This window comes from Pan paniscus, chromosome 9, assembly GCF_029289425.2.
Source record: "Pan paniscus chromosome 9, NHGRI_mPanPan1-v2.0_pri, whole genome shotgun sequence".
In the NCBI taxonomy this organism is placed as follows: domain Eukaryota; kingdom Metazoa; phylum Chordata; class Mammalia; order Primates; family Hominidae; genus Pan; species Pan paniscus.
This window is the reverse complement of record NC_073258.2, coordinates 72,026,256-72,043,113: the sequence shown is the minus strand read 5'-3', so window position 1 is coordinate 72,043,113 and position 16,858 is coordinate 72,026,256. Positions and strand designations below refer to the sequence as shown.

Here is a 16,858-nt window from a genome sequence, read left to right as displayed (position 1 = left end):
GTGGGCGGGGGTAGGTCCATCCCTCTTCTGGGAGCGTGGGCGGGGGTAGGTCCACCCCTCTGGGAGCGTGGGCTGGGGTAGGTCCACCCCTCCTCCGGGAGCGTGGGCTGGGGTAGGTCCACCCCTCTGGGAGCGTGGGCTGGGGTAGGTCCACCCCTCCTCCGGGAGCGTGGGCTGGGGTAGGTCCACCTCTCTGGGAGCGTGGGCTGGGGTAGGTCCACCCCTCTGGGAGCGTGGGCTGGGGTAGGTCCACCCCTCTGGGAGCTTGGGCTGGGGTAGGTCCACCCCTCCTCTGGGAGCGTGGGCTGGGGTAGGTCCACCTCTCTGGGAGCGTGGGCGGGGTAGGTCCACCCCTCCTCCGGGAGCGTGGCCTGGGGTAGGTCCACCTCTCTGGGAGCGTGGGCGGGGTAGGTCCACCCCTCCTCTGGGAGTGTGGGCGGGGGGTAGGTCCATCCCTCTGGGAGCGTGGGCGGGGGTAGGTCCATCCCTCCTCTGGGAGCGTGGGCTGGGGTAGGTCCACCTCTCTGGGAGCGTGGGCTGGGGTAGGTCCATCCCTCCTCTGGGAGCGTGGGCGGGGGTAGGTCCATCCCTCCTCTGGGAGCGTGGGCTGGGGTAGGTCCATCCCTCTTCTGGGAGCGTGGGCGGGGGTAGGTCCATCCCTCCTCTGGGAGCGTGGGCTGGGGTAGGTCCATCCCTCTTCTGGGAGCGTGGGCGGGGGTAGGTCCATCCCTCCTCTGGGAGTGTGGGCGGGGGTAGGTCCATCCCTCCTCTGGGAGCGTGGGCTGGGGTAGGTCCATCCCTCTGGGAGCGTGGGTGGGGTAAGTTCACCCCTCCAGTATTTGGGGCAGTGGGTCAGAAGGTCTGCTTTTGCAGAAACTTCCAGAGCAGTCCACCCCCTTGGCCAGGGCCCCCATGTGTTGTGTTCTAGCTCCTTCTCAGCTGATGTGTTTTGCAGGTGCAGGGAGGAGAACAGTGGGTTAAATGAACAGAAGGAAGCCAGCGTGCCTTTCTCTCTTCTGCCCGGCCGGCCTCCCCTTCCCTCGCACCTGGCCAACTCTGGACTGGCTGGCAGCCCACCCTTCCCCAAAGCCCACACCCTCGCACTTGCTCTCAGCCCTATGTCTATGTCAGCTCTTAGAACGGCAATTTTCTAACATCCGATGGAACCTGGATTCCTTGAATATTCTGTTCTAGTTCCACAGGTTCCAATGGAGTGCTGTCAGTCCTGCAGCCATTTGACCCCGAGTTTAAATGTCTGTAAACGGCACCAGGGGAGCCTCGGGGTCCTCACTGCCTTGAGGCCGAGCGCATTTTACACACAGGAATGCACAAAATAAATGAAATGTGTAGTCACAAAATCTCGGTTTCCATGTGATTCACATACAGGGTGTCTCTCAGAGATTCCATATCAATAAAAACCTTCTTTTGTTTTGGTGAAAAAGTATCTTAAATCAGAGTTCAGATGAGGAAACTCTTGCACTTTTTTTGTTGTTGTTGTTTATTTTTTGAGACAGAGTCTCACTCTGTTGCCCAGGCTGGAGTGCAGTGGTACGATCTCGGCTCACTACAAACTCCGCCTCCCAAGTTCAAGCGATTCTCCTGCCTCAGCCTCCCAAGTAGCTGGGATTACAGGCGCCCACCACCACACCTGGCTAATTTTTGTATTTTTAGTAGAGATGGGGTTTTACCATGTTGACCGGCTGGTCTCAAACTCCTGAGTGACCTCAGGTGATCCACCCACCTTGGCCTCTGAAAGTGCGGGGATTACAGGCGTGAGCCACTGCACCCGGCTGAACTCTTGCAGTTTTAAAGGTGTTTACGAAGGTTTTGCAACTCTAACCTTGACAAAGTCAGCGCTGGCCGTGAGGTTTTTTGTTTGTTTTTATTATGTATCTTCTCTCCCAGGTCAGCTCTCATATTTTCACAGTGGCTGAAATAATTAGTGGAAAAGTCTGTCTACCTTTTCATCAGAGGTACTGGAGGACGAATGAGCCAGTTGAAGATTTTAGGTTTTCTTGGAGCAAGTTAGCAGCAAAATGCTGTTTTTGTTGAACTTGCTTTGACTGTGATGATTTTCTTTTCTCTTCATTAGTAGCTACCCTAGGAGGGCCAAGGAGAGAAACACACACTAAGAGTCATTGAAGTTCATGGACCTGGGGTTTTATGGCCTTTCCCCCCCCCGACCTGCCCGAGAGATTAGTTACACAGAAAACAGTTTCCCCCGGGGTGGTGAGTAACCTTCCCCTCCTCTGACCTGGCACTGGCTTTTCCTGGGGAAGCCAGGATTTCAGATTGCGTCTTCGGCTTTGCTTTCATTCTCTCTGCGGAGCCTCCCGGTGTGCTGGTCCTCACGGGGTTAGAGAACTCAGCCCAGCCCCCCTGGCTCTCCCATGGTGTTGCCAGATAAAACGCAGTGCACCCAGTTCTGCCTGAATTTCAGATGAACAGCAGAGAGTTTTTTAGTATAAGAATGTCCCGTGCAATTATTTGGGACATGCAGTAAAGTGTCTTTGTTGTTTGTCTGAAATGCAGATGGGACTTGCGCCTTCTGCCTTGCCTGGTGGCTCTCCCCAGGAGTTAATAATTAAATGTTTTCCCAGGAAGTGATCAGGTGTCTGTTGTTCCCAGGAAGCTGCTAATCAGGTTACTCAAGACCCTTACCAAGGTCAAGACCCTCCCAGTCAGATCTCTGGCCATGAGCTCCCAGGATAGTTCTGGAAAGAGCCCGGGAGGTGTGACCCAGCCTTCTCCTCCTCTCTGCTCACCTGCTTCTGCACGAAATCCCGGTTGCTCTTCGGACCCAGCACCGGAGCCCTTCTGCACCATGGTTTGGGAGCAGATGTGCCTGTTTGTGACCATCACCCCCGGAGCCGGTACCAAGGGGACACAGGAGTCCTAGGGGGTGAAGGTGTCCGCCGGCAGCAGCAGGGGCTGTGGCCTCAGGAGCCCCTCCTTGCCGCCCTTCCTGCTGTGGGCTGTTGGTTTTGTTCCTGGACTCAGGTCCAGCTGTAGATGTGTACTATGTGGCCTGCAAAGTAATCCGTTAAAAACAGTGAATTTCAGGCCAGGCGCGGTGGCTCACGCCTGTAATCCCAACACTTTGGGAGGTGGAGGCAGGTGGATCACTTGAGGTCAGGAGTTTGAGACCAGCCTGGCCATCATGGTGAAAACCTGTCTCTACTAAAAATACAAAAAATTCGCAAGGCATGGTGGCAGGTATCTGTAATCTCAGCTAATTGGGAGGCTGAGGCAGGAGAATGACTTGAACCTGGGAGGCGGAGGTTGCAGTGAGCCAAGATTGCACCCCTGCACTCTGGCCTGGGTGACAGAGTGAGACTCCGTCTCAATAAAAAAACAAACAAAGTGAATTTTCAATGTTTATAAATTTCACTTTTTTTGTCAAATCTGACATATCTAAAAGATATCTGCAGGCCTGGCAACACCAGACCTGCGTTCTTACCTACCAGCTGTGGCCAGAGTGGGAATGCTGCTGCCTGGCTGATTTGGGGACCACATTCTGCCAGCATCGCCCCCTTCGTGCCCCCCTGACTGCTCTTGTGGGCGTCTGTGATCGGGAGCCCTGGCCTCCCACCCAACGTGTGTTCACTGGGTGCCCACTGTCCACTGAGGGGGGCTTCCTACACATGCACCCCTGGAAGCAGCTTGGAGCCTGGACGGTCTCTCGCCTGCTCTTGCCAGTCAGACGTTATCTGACCTGAGCTGGGGCAGAACCAGTGTAGGCCGTGTCTGCTCTGTGCCAGGGCTCTGAGCTGCGGGCTCCCCCCGCCCTCCGTTTTTCAGATGTTGACGCTGAGGCTGGCCTCGCTACCACACTAGGCTTCTTTCTGCATTAATGAGTGACATGAGCTCTGAGTACCTTTGGCTCCACTTAAGAAGGGCTCCTTCCCTTCACCCTCATACCTGCACTGCTTTCCAACCTAGCAGGGCCCAGGAGAATGAGGACGAAGAATAAAAACGGGTGAAATGGGGGTGGCATCGCAGCTACAGGTGGAGGTGGATATCTGATGAGGACTGGCTGCTGTCAGGTTTCTGGGCAGTAAAGCTGAGGGGTGAGGCTGGAGTGCCTGCTGAGGACACGGTTCCAGTGCACCCCACTACCCGGCAGGCTCTTCCCACACCGGAAGAGCGCTGGGAGTCAACAGTGGGTATCAGCTTTCTCCTAATTGGACATAGAGTGTTGGTTCCTGGTGAACTGCCCGTGGCCTCCCCGGTAGGTTCCTGAACACTCACAGGGCCCCCCAGTTGTAAAACACTAGCACAGGGTACACAATTCTGCTGCCAGGTCCCAGGGCTGATGGGGCGGGTGAGCTGAGTGCAGGGTGAGCCTCAGTGTACCTGGATGGTGAGGGGCAGTGGCTCCCAGGGTGCAGAGGGCATAGTGAGGTGGGGCTGGGTGAATCATGTCACCCTTTCCCTGTTGAGAGGGCCACACGGCTCGGTGCCCACATGGCTGCCAGGTGGGTGGAGTGGGCTTAGGAGGCGGGAGCCTGTGATTTTTCTAGAGATGAGTGAAATCCAGATGTTGTGTGAAAACTCCTAAGTTCAGGATTCTTATAAAGCCCATTCTCATTTTAGGAACTTGAGGGTAAGAAACAGGTGCCCCCTTTTCTTGGCTCGTGCTGTCATTTGTGCCTTGTGAAGTGTCTAAACACAGGGTGAGAAGTTCCTGCCCCCACCCACTCCACGCAGCCAAGAGTCCCCAGGATATCCACGCGGGGATTGTGTTAGGTGGTTGGACACAGGGTGCTCCGAAAACTGTGGACCATGGCATGGCGCCTTTCTTACAAAGAAAGAACGTGCGCTGGACATGAAGCCACACACACCCTAGGGGGATCCCTCATGTATAATTGGTGCACAGTAAATATATTTTGGTTTATAGCTAGAGACTAAATAGAAGATTAAACTATTGATTTGGGATTATCAATGTCATTGTTACCCTGACATTCCACTAATGTGAATAATTGGCAGCAGACTTAGGTCCTGCATTAGGAAGTCTTCTCAGCTTTCCTTCTTATCATTTCCTTCCTTTCCCTCCCTTCCTCCCTCCCTGTCCCTCCCTGTCCCTCCCTCTCCCTCCCTCCTTGTCCCTCCCTCTCCCTCCCTCCCTGTCCCTCCCTCTCCCTCCCTGTCCCTCCCTGTCCCTCCCTCTTCCTTCTTCTCCCTCCCTTCCTCTCCCTCCCTCCATCTTTCTCCCTCCCTCCCTCTCCCTCCCTCCTTCCCTCCCTCCTTCCTTCCCTCCTTCCCTCTCCCTCCCTCCCTCTGCTTCTCTCCCTCCCTCTCCCTCCCTCCCCTTCCCTCCCTCCCTCTCCTTCCCTCCCTTCCTCCCTCTCCCTCCGTTCCTCCCACTCCTTCCCTCCCTTCTTCCCTCTCCCTCCATTCCTCCCTCTCCTTCCCTTCCTTCCTCTCCCTCCCTCCCTTCCTCCCCCTCCCTCCCTTCCTCCCCCTCCCTCCCTTCCTCCCCCTCCCTCCCTTCCTCCCCCTCTCTCCCTTCCTCTCCCTCCCTCCATTCCTCTCCCTCTCCCTCCCTCCCTTCCTCTCCCTCTCCCTCCCTCCCCCTCTCCCTCCCTCCCTCTCCCTCTCCCTCCCTCCCTCTCCCTCCCTTCCTTCCTCTCCCTCTCCCTCCCTCCCTTCCTCTCCCTCTCCCTCCCTCCCTTCCTCTCCCTATCCCTCCCTCCCTTCCTCTCCCTCCCTCCCTTCCTCTCCCTCTCCCTCCCTTCCTTCCTCTCCCTCCCTTCCTTCCTCTCCCTTCCTCTCCCTCCCCTCCTCTTGCTCCCTCCCTTCCACTCCCTCCTGTCCTCTCCCTCTCCTCCTTCCTCTCCCTCCCTCCCTACCTTTGTCTCCCTCCCTTCCTTCCCCTCCCTCCCTTCCTCACCCTCTCCCTCCCTCCCTTCCTCACCCTCTCCCTCCCTTCCTCGCCCTCTCCCTCCCTCCCTTCCTCGCCCTCTCCCTCCCTCCCTTCCTCGCCCTCTCCCTCCCTCCCTTTCTTCCTCTCCCTCCCTTCCTCTCCCTCTCTCTCTCCCTCTCTCCCTTCCTCTCCCCCTTCCTCTCCCTCTCTCTCTCCCTCCCTCCCTTCCTCTCCCTCTCTCTCTCCCTCCCTCCCTTCCTCTCCCTCTCTCTCTCCCTCCCTCTGTTCCTCTCCCTCCCTCCCTTCCTCTCCCTCTCCCACTTCCTCTCTCCCTCTCCCTTTCTCTCTCCCCCTCCGTTCCTCTCTCCCCCTCCCTTCCTCTCTCCCCCTTTTCCTCTCCCCCTCCCTTCCTCTCCCCCTTTTCCTCTCCTCTCCCTCCTTCCCTCTCCCTCTTTTCCTCTCCTCTCCCTCCCTCCCTCCTTTCCTCTCCCTCCCTCCCCCTCCCTCCCCCTCCCTCCCCCTCCTTCCCCCTCCTTCCCCCTCCTTCCCTCCTTTCCTCTCCTGCCCCCTCCCTCTCAGTCCTTCCCCCTCCCTCCCTTCCTCTCCCTCTCCCTCTCTTCCTCTCCGTCTCCCTCTCTTCCTCTCCCTCTCTTCCTCTCCCTTTCCCTCTCTTCCTCTCCCTTTCCCTCTCTTCCTCTCCCTTTCCCTCTCTTCCTCTCCCTCTCCCTCCCTCCCTTCCTCTCCCTCCCTCCCTTCCTCTCCCTCCCTCTCCCTCTTTCCCTTCCTCTTTCCCTTCCTCTCCCTCCCTCCCTTCCTCTCCCTCCCTCCCTTCCTCTCCCTTCTTCCCTTCCCCCTTCCCTCCCTTCCTCTCTGTCCCTCCCCCTCCCTCCCCCTCCCTCCCTCTCCTTCCCTCTCCTTCCCTCTCCCTCCTCCCCTTCCTCTCCCTCCCTTCCTTCCTCTCCCTCCCTTCCTTCCTCTCCCTCCCTTCCTTCCTCTCCCTCCCTCCTTTCCTCTCCCTCCCTCCTTTCCTCTCCCTCCCTCCTTTCCTCTCCCTCCCTCTCCATTCCTCTCCCTCTCCCTCTCTGTCTCTCCCCTCCCCTCCTCTCCCTCCCTCCCCTCCCTCCCTCCCTTCTTACCTTCCTCCCTTTTTTCCTTCCTTCTCACCTTCCTTCTTTCCTTCCCTCCCTCCCTCCTTTCTCCTTCCCTCCCTTCTTTCCTCCCTCTCACCTACGCACACAGTTAGCCATCCATCCATTCATCCATCCATCCATCTACCTCCTTCCCTCCCCTCCTCCCTTCCTTCCTCCCTCTTGGGTATCCACACAGTCAGCCATCTATCCATCCATCCATTCATTTATCCACCTCCCTCCCCTCCTTCCTTTCCTCTAATCCCTCTCCCTGCAGAGGAGAAATTTCTTTTCCTACTACCCTCCTCTCTACCTGGGGCCCTGAAATTGAGCTGACATAAGACAGAGTCGCAAGAGAAAAACGGTTTGTGAACACATAGAGCACCCGTCAGTGACGAGCGTCTGAAAAAGTGCCTACAGCTTGGGCTGGGTTGGTGCCTCAGAGCAGGAACAGTACATTTGTAGAGAAGCGACAAGACAAAGGGAAAGGACTGTGAGTTTCTGGAGGGCAAATTATGGGGCGGCCAATCTTTAGGAAAGGAACAGCAGCTGAAGGCTAGTCTCTTGGTGAAGTCAGCTCTGTAGGTTCCTCCAGGGCGGGGCTGACAAGGGTCTAAAGCTGTCTCTAGTGATGAACTTCTGGAATTTACGTCTTGCTTTGAGGCACACCAGTGGCGGGGGAAGGCAGCGAGCTGTTCTCGCACCTGCTTTTCCTCCATTGTCTTCAGCTCAGGACTGTCCTTATGCCCAGGCAGCATATTTTGGGGTGGCCTCTTCTGCCCCCTGCACTCCTGCCCTCCTTCCTTGCTCCTTGTGAATGATTTCTAACAAAGAGAATAATACGGCAAACATCTGTGTCCCCAACTGTACCAAGTTTGACCTTGTCCTGTAGTTGCTGGAATTGCTTTCAGGAAGTTCATGGCTCTAAGCAGCGCGGCCAGCGCGGCCCACCCTGTCTTCCTCCGAGAGGGAACTGCTCTCCTGCATTGGGCATGTGCCTTTCCAGTTGACTGCTTCTGTGCCGTTACGCACGTGAAAATGCCCATGTACCATCTGTAGGACTGTGTGGCATCTTTCCAGCCTTTATCTGGAAATGATAGTATGTGGTTTGAATCCTTCCGTGAATTGCCTTCCTTTTGCACAGTGTTATGTTTCAGGGATCATCCACATGTAGTTTGGGTTCATTCATTGTCACAGCTGTGGAGTTCATGGGAATGAAGAGACCACAGCTTGATCAAGGGGTCCCTAAACAATCAGGGTGACCATGCATTTCCACATGCTGCTTTGGCAGGGAACAATCTTATATGCCTTTCCATATGCACGTGGCCTCGCCCTTCCCCACAGAACGCACCCAGAAGTGGAATTGCTGGTTCAGCATGGCCCCTCCTCCACCAGTCCCTGCCATCCCCGGGTCAAGCCAACTTTTATCCAACCCTTTCTGTACTCCTGCCCTGCAGAGGTGGGGGATGTCATAGATGCAGCCACCAAATAGTGGATGGCTGTTCCCAGAGTTCTGTGTCCTTCTTAAGAGCCTTGGTCTGGCCAGGCACGGTGGCTCACACCTGTAATCCCAGCACTTTGGGAGGCCAAGGTGGGTGGATCACCTGAGGTTGGGAGTTTGAGACCAGCCTGACCAACATGGAGAAACCCTGTCTCTACTAAAGATACAAAATTAGCTGGGTGTAGTGGCGCATGCCTGTAATCCCAGCTACTTGGGAGGCTGAGGCAGGAGAATCGTTTGAACCCGGGAGGCGGAGGTTGCGGTGAGCCGAGATCGCACCATTGCACTCCAGCCTGGGCGACAAGAGTGAAACTCCATCTCAAAAAAAAAAAAAAAACAAGAAGCCTTGGTCTAAGGTGGCCATTGGCAACCTGGCCTGACTCTTTGTGGGGTAATTTTTATTGCACTTGACCTTGAGGAAGCTGCACTCTCAGCTGCCCCTGCCTCTTGGGGACCCCCAAGTCTGATGGCTGCAGTCTGCTCATGACTCTTGGTTCCACTCCAGTCCTGGTCGGGGAGATTCTCTCATCTGTGAGCCTGGCCCTGGCCTTTTGTTCTATTTTTACACGGTACCTATCATTGCTCTGTGTTTGAAGCAGAGGGGGTTATTATAGCGTGAACTTGCTGCCATTCTGACCTGAAGCCCATGTTTCTTCCTCTCCTGAAGTTCTGTCCTCCAAGGAAAACAAAAGGCAGCCTTTTTTTTTTTACCTTGGGCAGCTCAGACAGCCCCAGTGGCCCTCTGCATCATCTTTGTAAGCTGTGGTCATCCCCGTGGCTAGCTCAGGCTCCTTTTGAGTGCCAGGGTTTCACGGCGCTGGTACCAGAGTTTGCAGGGTTTTCCTGGGTCCTGGCTGCCGCCTCTGGCTCAAGCTCCAGGGAGGAGCAGGCGGTGCCGACTTGTGTCCGCCCTCTGGGATCTGTACGTGTGCACACCAGGGGCCCTCGGCTGGTGGTCACACCAACAAACACGGACTGTGAAACCGAGCCCACGTGTGTTCCAGTGACAGTGTCCACGGTGCCCCTGGGTTTTCTTTCATTTTCACATCTCCCGTTCTTTGTCTTCCTTCTCCCCACCTTGAAGACACAGGCAGCCATGCCGCGCAGCCCAACATCCAGCGAGGACGAGATGGCCCAGAGCTTCTCCGACTACTCTGTGGGGTCGGAGTCAGACAGCTCCAAAGAAGAGACCATCTATGACACGATCCGGGCCACTGCGGAGAAGCCGGGCGGTGCCAGGACGGAGGAGAGCCAGAGCAACACGCTGGTGATCCGCGTGGTCATCCATGACCTGCAGCAGACGGTGAGCCCCGTGGTCTGCCCTTTGGTTCACATCTGGACAATGTCACCTGTGGCTTGAACGCCAGAGGCCTGATCTGGTCCTCCCTGGACCCACGGTCCTGACTGCTCTGGGCACGCCGTGCTCCTTCCTCGCTCCATACTTCTGCCCCCGTCCCCCCAGGCTCCCTGCCGTGCCCGCCTCCCCTCCCTGCTGCCGCTGGCCTCACATCATGCTGTTGCTGTCATTGTCCCCAACTCCATCCACAAACATTCACTGAGCACCTACTATGTGCCAGACCTGAAGCAAGAGTCCCAGAGATGGAGAGGAGTGTTTCACAGCCTCATAGAGAAAACCCGGGCGGCAGGTGCACCCACAACTGGCTTCTAGCACCAAGTGCAGGAGGCTCTCAGGCCTGGCCCTGCCTTTTCCTGGTGCCAGACTCCGCCGTGCCAGAGGCCCAGCGTCCCATGCTCCCCCACTTCCAGGGGGTACAGCCCTGAGCACTCCTTCCCGCGTGGCTGCTGTCCGCCTCCTCCTGTCCCTCCAGCCCTGGGCCTAGTGTCATTCCTGTGCCGCCCAGAGCCCTCAGGCTGCCCTGGCCCACGCTGGCTGTGCCCTGGATGTCTGTCCTTATGCCTGAGGGTCCCTTTTGTTGGATTTGCCTTCCCCGAGGAGGTTGGCCCCTGGGAACTGGGGCTGTCTGTAAAGGGGAGCTTCGTGTGCAGAGGAAGGGGTGTGGCTTCATCTTTTCTGTAAAGGGGAGCTTCCTGTGCAGAGGAAGGGGTGTGGCTTCATCTTGTCTGTAAAGGGGAGCTTCATGTGCAGAGGAAGGGGTGTGGCTTCATCTTTTGCCTGAATCCACCAGAGCAAGCTGGGGGCCAGTCGCCCAGCCACGTTCCCTCTTGCTCATGGTGGGGACTGTGCCACATGTGGTCTCAAATCGGAGATGTGGGACAGAGCTGGAAGCGTGGAGCAGACATAATGGTTGCAAGCAGGCGCCTAGTAGGGTTGGCCTGCGAACATTTCACACGCCGTCTGTCCACCTGGGGAATGTGGGTGGGGGTGGCAGTAGTAGGGGCAGTTGGTACGAAGCCCATTTGCTGTGGAGTAGACATGGTAGACATCCAAGAGTTAGGACTCAGAGGGGCATCTGGGTGAGGCTCGTCACAGTCTCCATCTGTGCTTTCTAGAAGGGTCTCCCTCAGTGGGCTGGGAGGACCCTTCTCATTTTAGCTTTGGGTTAAAGGAGTGGGCAGAGGTGGGCTGGTGGTGTAGGCTGCTGCAGGTGCTTGAGGGGGCAAGCCCAGTGCTCTGCATCCACCCTGACCTCTGAATACAGTCTCCCGGCCCCAGCCACGATGGGGAAGGGGGACCCAAGTGCTGGAGATCGGGGAAGCATCATGCTGCCTACTGGCTGAGTGTTGCTGGTGCCTCACTTGGTGCCCATCCAGGGTCCCAGCTCCTGGTGCTGTGGAGGAGCTAAGAGATGCCCTGGGGTTAGCACCTCTCAGGGCTTGGTCCCCAGCGAGGGCTAAATGTGTGTCTCCTCTTCCCCCAGTGCCAGCAGCTTGCAGTCCAGCAGGGACCCTCTGCTCAGCCCACCCCCAGCCCTGCTCCCTCTGAGAGAGACGCTAACTGGGCTGAGGGGACTAACGTGCTGACACGTGCCCTCTAGGGATGAACTCAGCCAAGTGGCTTCACTGTCTAGGACAAACTTGTCCAACCCAAGGCCCGTGGGCCACATGCAGCCCAGGACAGCTTTGAATGCGGCTCAACACAAATGCATGAACTCTCTTAAAACATTCTGAGGGGTTTTTTTGCAACTTTTTTTTTCTTTTTAGCTCATCATCTCTCTTTAGTGTTAGTGTATTTTATGTGTAGCGCAAGACGGTTCTTCTTCCAATGTGGCCCAGGGAAGCCAAAAGATTAGACACCCGTTGGGGGGGAAGCTCAGGGTGGCCTGATGCCCTAGAGCTAATCTGGCCATGCCACCGGCCCCAGGGGCTTCCCTGGTAGTACAAAGGCTGTTCAGGAGGATAGGCGTGGTCTTTTGGAGTTCCTTCTCCTATATTATTTAATGCCTCTTACAAAAGCTATAAATGATTGTTATGAAAAGTTCAAGTAATGCAGGAAAGCACAAATGCCAGACTTAGCAATGGTGATCACATCAACACTTGGCAGACCCCCGTTCCGACACGTCCCTCTGCAGGATTACAGGCAGTGGCTGGATGTGCATATGGATAGAAATACCTTGGTAAGCGTGGGCTCAAACCACACACGCTCTTAAGAAATGAGCATCATCACTGTTATTTTATTTGAATATAAGAGGAGAAAAAGATGGTGAAGGAAATGCTTCTTTTATTTATTTATTTTTGTCACAAGAGACTTTTTCCAGCTAAATCTGTGAAGGTAAAAGAAGTGATTATGAAACACTGGAAGGCTGGAATTTGTTTTTGTTTCTTATTACAGTTTTTTTTCCCTTTTCACTGTCCCCTCTTCCTATATTATTTAGGGGTAAATTAAGCTCAATGCTATAATAAAAGGCCTCCAAATGTCAGGCACTTAACACATAGATGCTTTATTTTTTTCTCTCTTCTCAGTCCACCTGGGTTGGCAGGATGGACAGGAGGGAAGTTCTGATCCATACAGACATTCAGGTACCCAGGCTCTTTCCATTAGATAGCTGGACCATTCCCTGGAGCTCTGGAATCCTCCACGGGGTCCTCTGTATCTGCCCAGAAGATGAGGGAGGAAGAGACAGAACTTGTAAAGTGCATCCATCACCTTTCCTCGTTTCATGAGGAGGTTGCACCTGACTGCAGAGTAGGCTGGGAAACGCAGTGGAGGTCTGAGCCCAGGAAGAAAAGGGCATCAGTTTGGTGAATGAGTAGCTAGTTATGTGTGCATGGGTGCACGCACGTGCACACTTTCCCTCCCCCACCTCCTGAGCCTTGTTGGGTGTGGACAGTGACTAATTGCACACTGTCACTGTCCCTCCCACTTACTATCCACTGTGCCTCCAGGGCCCGGAGCTACTCTGTCTCTCTTGCAGGGGTCACTGCCATCATTTGCCTTTGCAATGGCCTTTTCATTTGCCAGATCCTTTTCTGGTTGTTATTTTGCTTTTAATTGGAGGGAATTCACTGTTCAGTGGGTTTTTTTTAGCAAGAGTTCCTGAGAGCAGTGCTTTCTCAGTGAATGGATGGTCGATGCTCGTTATCGGTGGTACTTGTGTTCTAAAAAGTTGCCACAGATGCTGAATGAGTGACGCCTTGGCCATTGCTCCCAGAGGAAGTGCAGTGTTTGATTCCTACAAGCCCCTGGTCACGTTTGACCATAGGTCAATACGGAATCTTACTTTATGTGTGTTGCTGTTTAAAGATGCCATATTTACTATGTAATGTTGATTCGTTAACATGGAACTCACAGCCAACAGCGCTCTCAGGCAGGCCTCAGTGAAGCTTCTGTAGCATGTTTTCTCTGTGAAGCTCATCACAACCTTCTTGCCTTAGGAACAAGTAGACAGCACTTCAGCCCTTTGCTGGGACCCCTCTTAAATGGCAAAATCACCAACAAAAAGCACAAGCAATGTGAGAATCATGACATTCCATGGGCTGCAGTCAGACGCTTGTTTGCAAGATGAGAGCTGAGACAAGAAGTCGGACCACCACGTTGTTCAACCTCCCGTGGGAACCCGCGCATCGGGCAGCTGAAACCTTTGGCTGTTTTGTGCGAAAAGCATGGATTTTGGGGTTACAAATAAATTTTAGCAAGTAGGCATACCCCAATACAAAATTCATGAATGGTGAGGATTGGCTGTGTTTTGAAAATGTCAGCTTGTTCCCTCCAGCTTGAAAACTCTTTTCCTCTGTGGGTTTTTTGTTTGTTTGTTTGTTTGTTTTTTGAGATGGAGTCTCACCCTGTCACCCAGGCTTGTGTGCAGTGGCGTGATTTCTGCTCACTGCAACCTCCACCTCCCAGGTTCAAGCGATTCTTCTACCGCAACCTCCCAAGTTGCTGGGATTACAGGCGCCTGCCGCCATGCTGGGCTAATTTTTTGTATTTTTAGTAGAGACGGGGTTTTACCATGTTGCCCAGCCTGGTCTTGAACTCCTGACCTCAGGTGAACCACCTGCCTCGGCCTCCCAAAGTGCTGGGATTACAGGCCTGAGCCACTGTGCCCGACCTGCTCTGTATTTTTGAGCCACAATTTCCCGTCTGTGGGGATGTTGTTTGATTGTCTTCCTGCCCTGAACATTGCTTTGAATACATTTGAGGCCAACAGATTTATTTTTTCCATCTCATAGGTGACTTTTTTTTTTTTTTTGGACTAGATTCCTAAAGAAGTGGCTTCCGTTGCTACACCAGGAAGTGTTTGGTGTTGGGCATTCTTGGTTTTTCCTAGAAAAACTTTCTCTCTGCAGATTCTGTTTAAGGACGTTTTCATTTTAAGAATGTTTTCCTGTATTTTGTTACTTTTTCTGTGTTATTGGTTGGATAGTAATAATTCCTATACTGGATTTTCCTTGTTCATATCTGTTATCTTTTTCTCTAATTGCTTTAATTGCTTGGCATTTTTCTGCTTGTTTGCCATTTTTTTGTTTGTTTGTTTGTTTGTTTTTATTGAAAGAGAGCCTCGCTCTGTTGCCCAGGCTGGAGTGCAGTGGTGCAATCTCAGCTCACTGCAACCTCTGCCTCCTGGGTTCAAGTGATTCTTCTCCCTCAGCCTCCTGAGTAGCTGGGATTATAGGCATGCGCCACCACGCCTGGCTAATTTTTGTATTTTTAGTAGAGACAGTGTTTTGCCATGTTGGCCAGGCTGGTGTCCAACTCCTGACCTCAGGTGATCTGCCCATCTCGGCCTCCCAAAGTGCTGGGATTACATAGGCGTGAGCCACCGCGCCCGGCCTGCCATGATTTTCTTGAGCTTTTAATTGTTGTGTTCTCAGTTAGACCCGTTCTAATTTTTGTGATTTCTAATTTACTGTAGTCATGCTCCTTTGAGTTTTTGTTTCCATAGCCCTGCACTCTCTCTTTTTGAAAATACTCTCTTGAGTTGTTTGTTTGGTAGGTTTTCTGTCTTATTTTTGTCCTCCCTGGCATCAAGCATTCTTGGGGGCTTTTCTTCTTTTAATTGTGGTGAGTTTTCATGCAGCTCGGAGACCGTTGGAGGTTTGCGTGCTGTCTTTCTTGCTGTGGTTCATTTTGTGTCTGTGCGGGGTCCCTGTGGCTTCCCTGACGTTTCTGCCTGTCTCGTCTCGGTTGGCTGTCAGTAGTTTGGGCTTTCTGTTGGTTCGCATAGCGCATGGGTGAATTCCGTTTGGCTCCATCATGAAGTTAGATTTGGCTGTCTGTTTGCCTTTGCAGATGAGCAGGCCCAGGGCTGGGAGAGTGGAGTCTACGTGCAGGGCCTGGAATCCCTGTCTTCCCTGAGACATTGTATTAGCCCATTCTCATGCTGGTAATAACGACGCTGCTAACTACCGGAGACTGAGTAATTTATAATAAAAAACAGGTTTAATGGACTCGCAGTTCCACATGGCTGGGGAGGCCTCACAATTATGGTGGAAGTTGGAGGAGGAGCAAAGTCACATCTTCTTGTTGTTTGTTTGTTTGAGAAGGAGTCTCGCTCTCTTGCCCAGGCTGGAGTGCAATGGCGCCATCTCACCTCACAGCAACCTCTGTCTCTTGCCTCCCAGATTCAAGAAATTCTCCTGCCTCAGCCTCCTGAGTAGCTGGGATTACAGGCACCCACCACGACACCCGGATAATTTTTTTTTTTGTATTTTTAGTAGAGAGGGGGTTTCACCATGTTGGCCAGGCTGGTCTCGAACTCCTGACCTCAGGTGATCTGCCCACCTCGATCTCCCAAACTGCTGTCAGCCTTGAGGTAGACAGCACTGTGAGCATCTTTGTTGAAGGATAACACACCCGTCCACAGGGCATGTGTCCCGTACACTCAAACGGAACGCAGCATGTAACCTGCAGGCGGAGGAAGGCGTAGGACACCAGCCAGCCCTGGGAGCCCCACTGCTCCCTCCTACTCATGGGGAGGGTTTATGCTTAATCCCACTTTACAGATGGAAACAGGAGGGTCAGACTTCAGAGCCAGTGAGGGGCAGAGCCACTGTCCTGGGGATACCCAGCCTTGGGCCTTGAAACCTGCTGGATGGAAGCCCTGGGAGGCTGGCGTTGGGTGTGCCACCAACTGCTTGGTACTGGGCTGATTTGCACCTGCAAGTTGAATTCCTGGCAGGAAGGCAGCCAGCAGGCAGCGCTGCGTGGGAAGCAGCCCCGGCCCCAGTCATCCTGGCATGAGTCAGAAACACGTCTCCCTCGCCATTCACTCTACACTTTTGGGCGAGGGTCTGAAGATCTGAGCCTCGGGGTTCCACCTGTCGGGAACAAACACCACTTGTGAAGTGAGCCATTGCGGGTTGGCGTTCAGCCCGGGGAGCAGCCACAAGGGGCCCATTACTGTTTCTGTTCTCCTGGGTCCACCCTCCTGCTGGTGCTACCCACACTCGGAGGCTCTCATCAGCCACGTAGAAGGGAGGCCCCGGTCATCTCAGCCACCGAGGTCCTCCATCGGCACTGGGGCAAGGGTGTTGGGAGATCAGGGGCCTTCTACACCCGGCCAGACCCTGCCTCCCTGCCTGTTTGACGCTTTCCTTGGCAGGGTAATCTTCCCCTTGCAGGGCAGGGGCTGTTTCCCCAGCAGGTGTTCTGCCCACTTTACTAGAGTCACTGGAGACCTGTTGGAGTAATGGATGGAGCCACAGCTCTGCTCCAGCCCAGATTTAACCTACAGCACCTCCTCGTGAAAGCCAGGGCCTCTTCAGGGTTTAGTCTCTACTCGTGGGAGCCTGGTTGTTTCTGGAACCTTCTGAAGACCACTTTGCTTCACTCTGTTCAAGACAAACAAAGCCCCTGGAGGCTGAAACCAGAAATCCCCCGGGTGTGAGCTCTCAGCAACAAAGCAGACATTGTTCCCGTGTGAGAAATCCCTTGTGGGGCTGAGTCCTCTGTGTAGCCAGGGACACGAGACAGTTCCTGGAACCCTGCCTGGAGGAGCCAGCCAG

The 16,858-nt window shown here is 54.3% G+C and overlaps 1 protein-coding gene across 1 annotated transcript in view; it reads left to right on the top strand.

Annotated features, from left to right (window-relative positions):
• Positions 1 to 16,858, top strand: part of SHANK2 (SH3 and multiple ankyrin repeat domains 2) — a 697,015-nt gene that overhangs the window by 95,835 nt on the left and 584,322 nt on the right. Inside the window, exon 3 of the mRNA XM_063608635.1 lies at positions 9,579 to 9,797. Coding sequence (XP_063464705.1) covers positions 9,591 to 9,797 — 207 coding nt within the window. The 5' untranslated portion in view covers positions 9,579 to 9,590. The remainder of the gene's footprint in view (positions 1 to 9,578; positions 9,798 to 16,858) is intronic.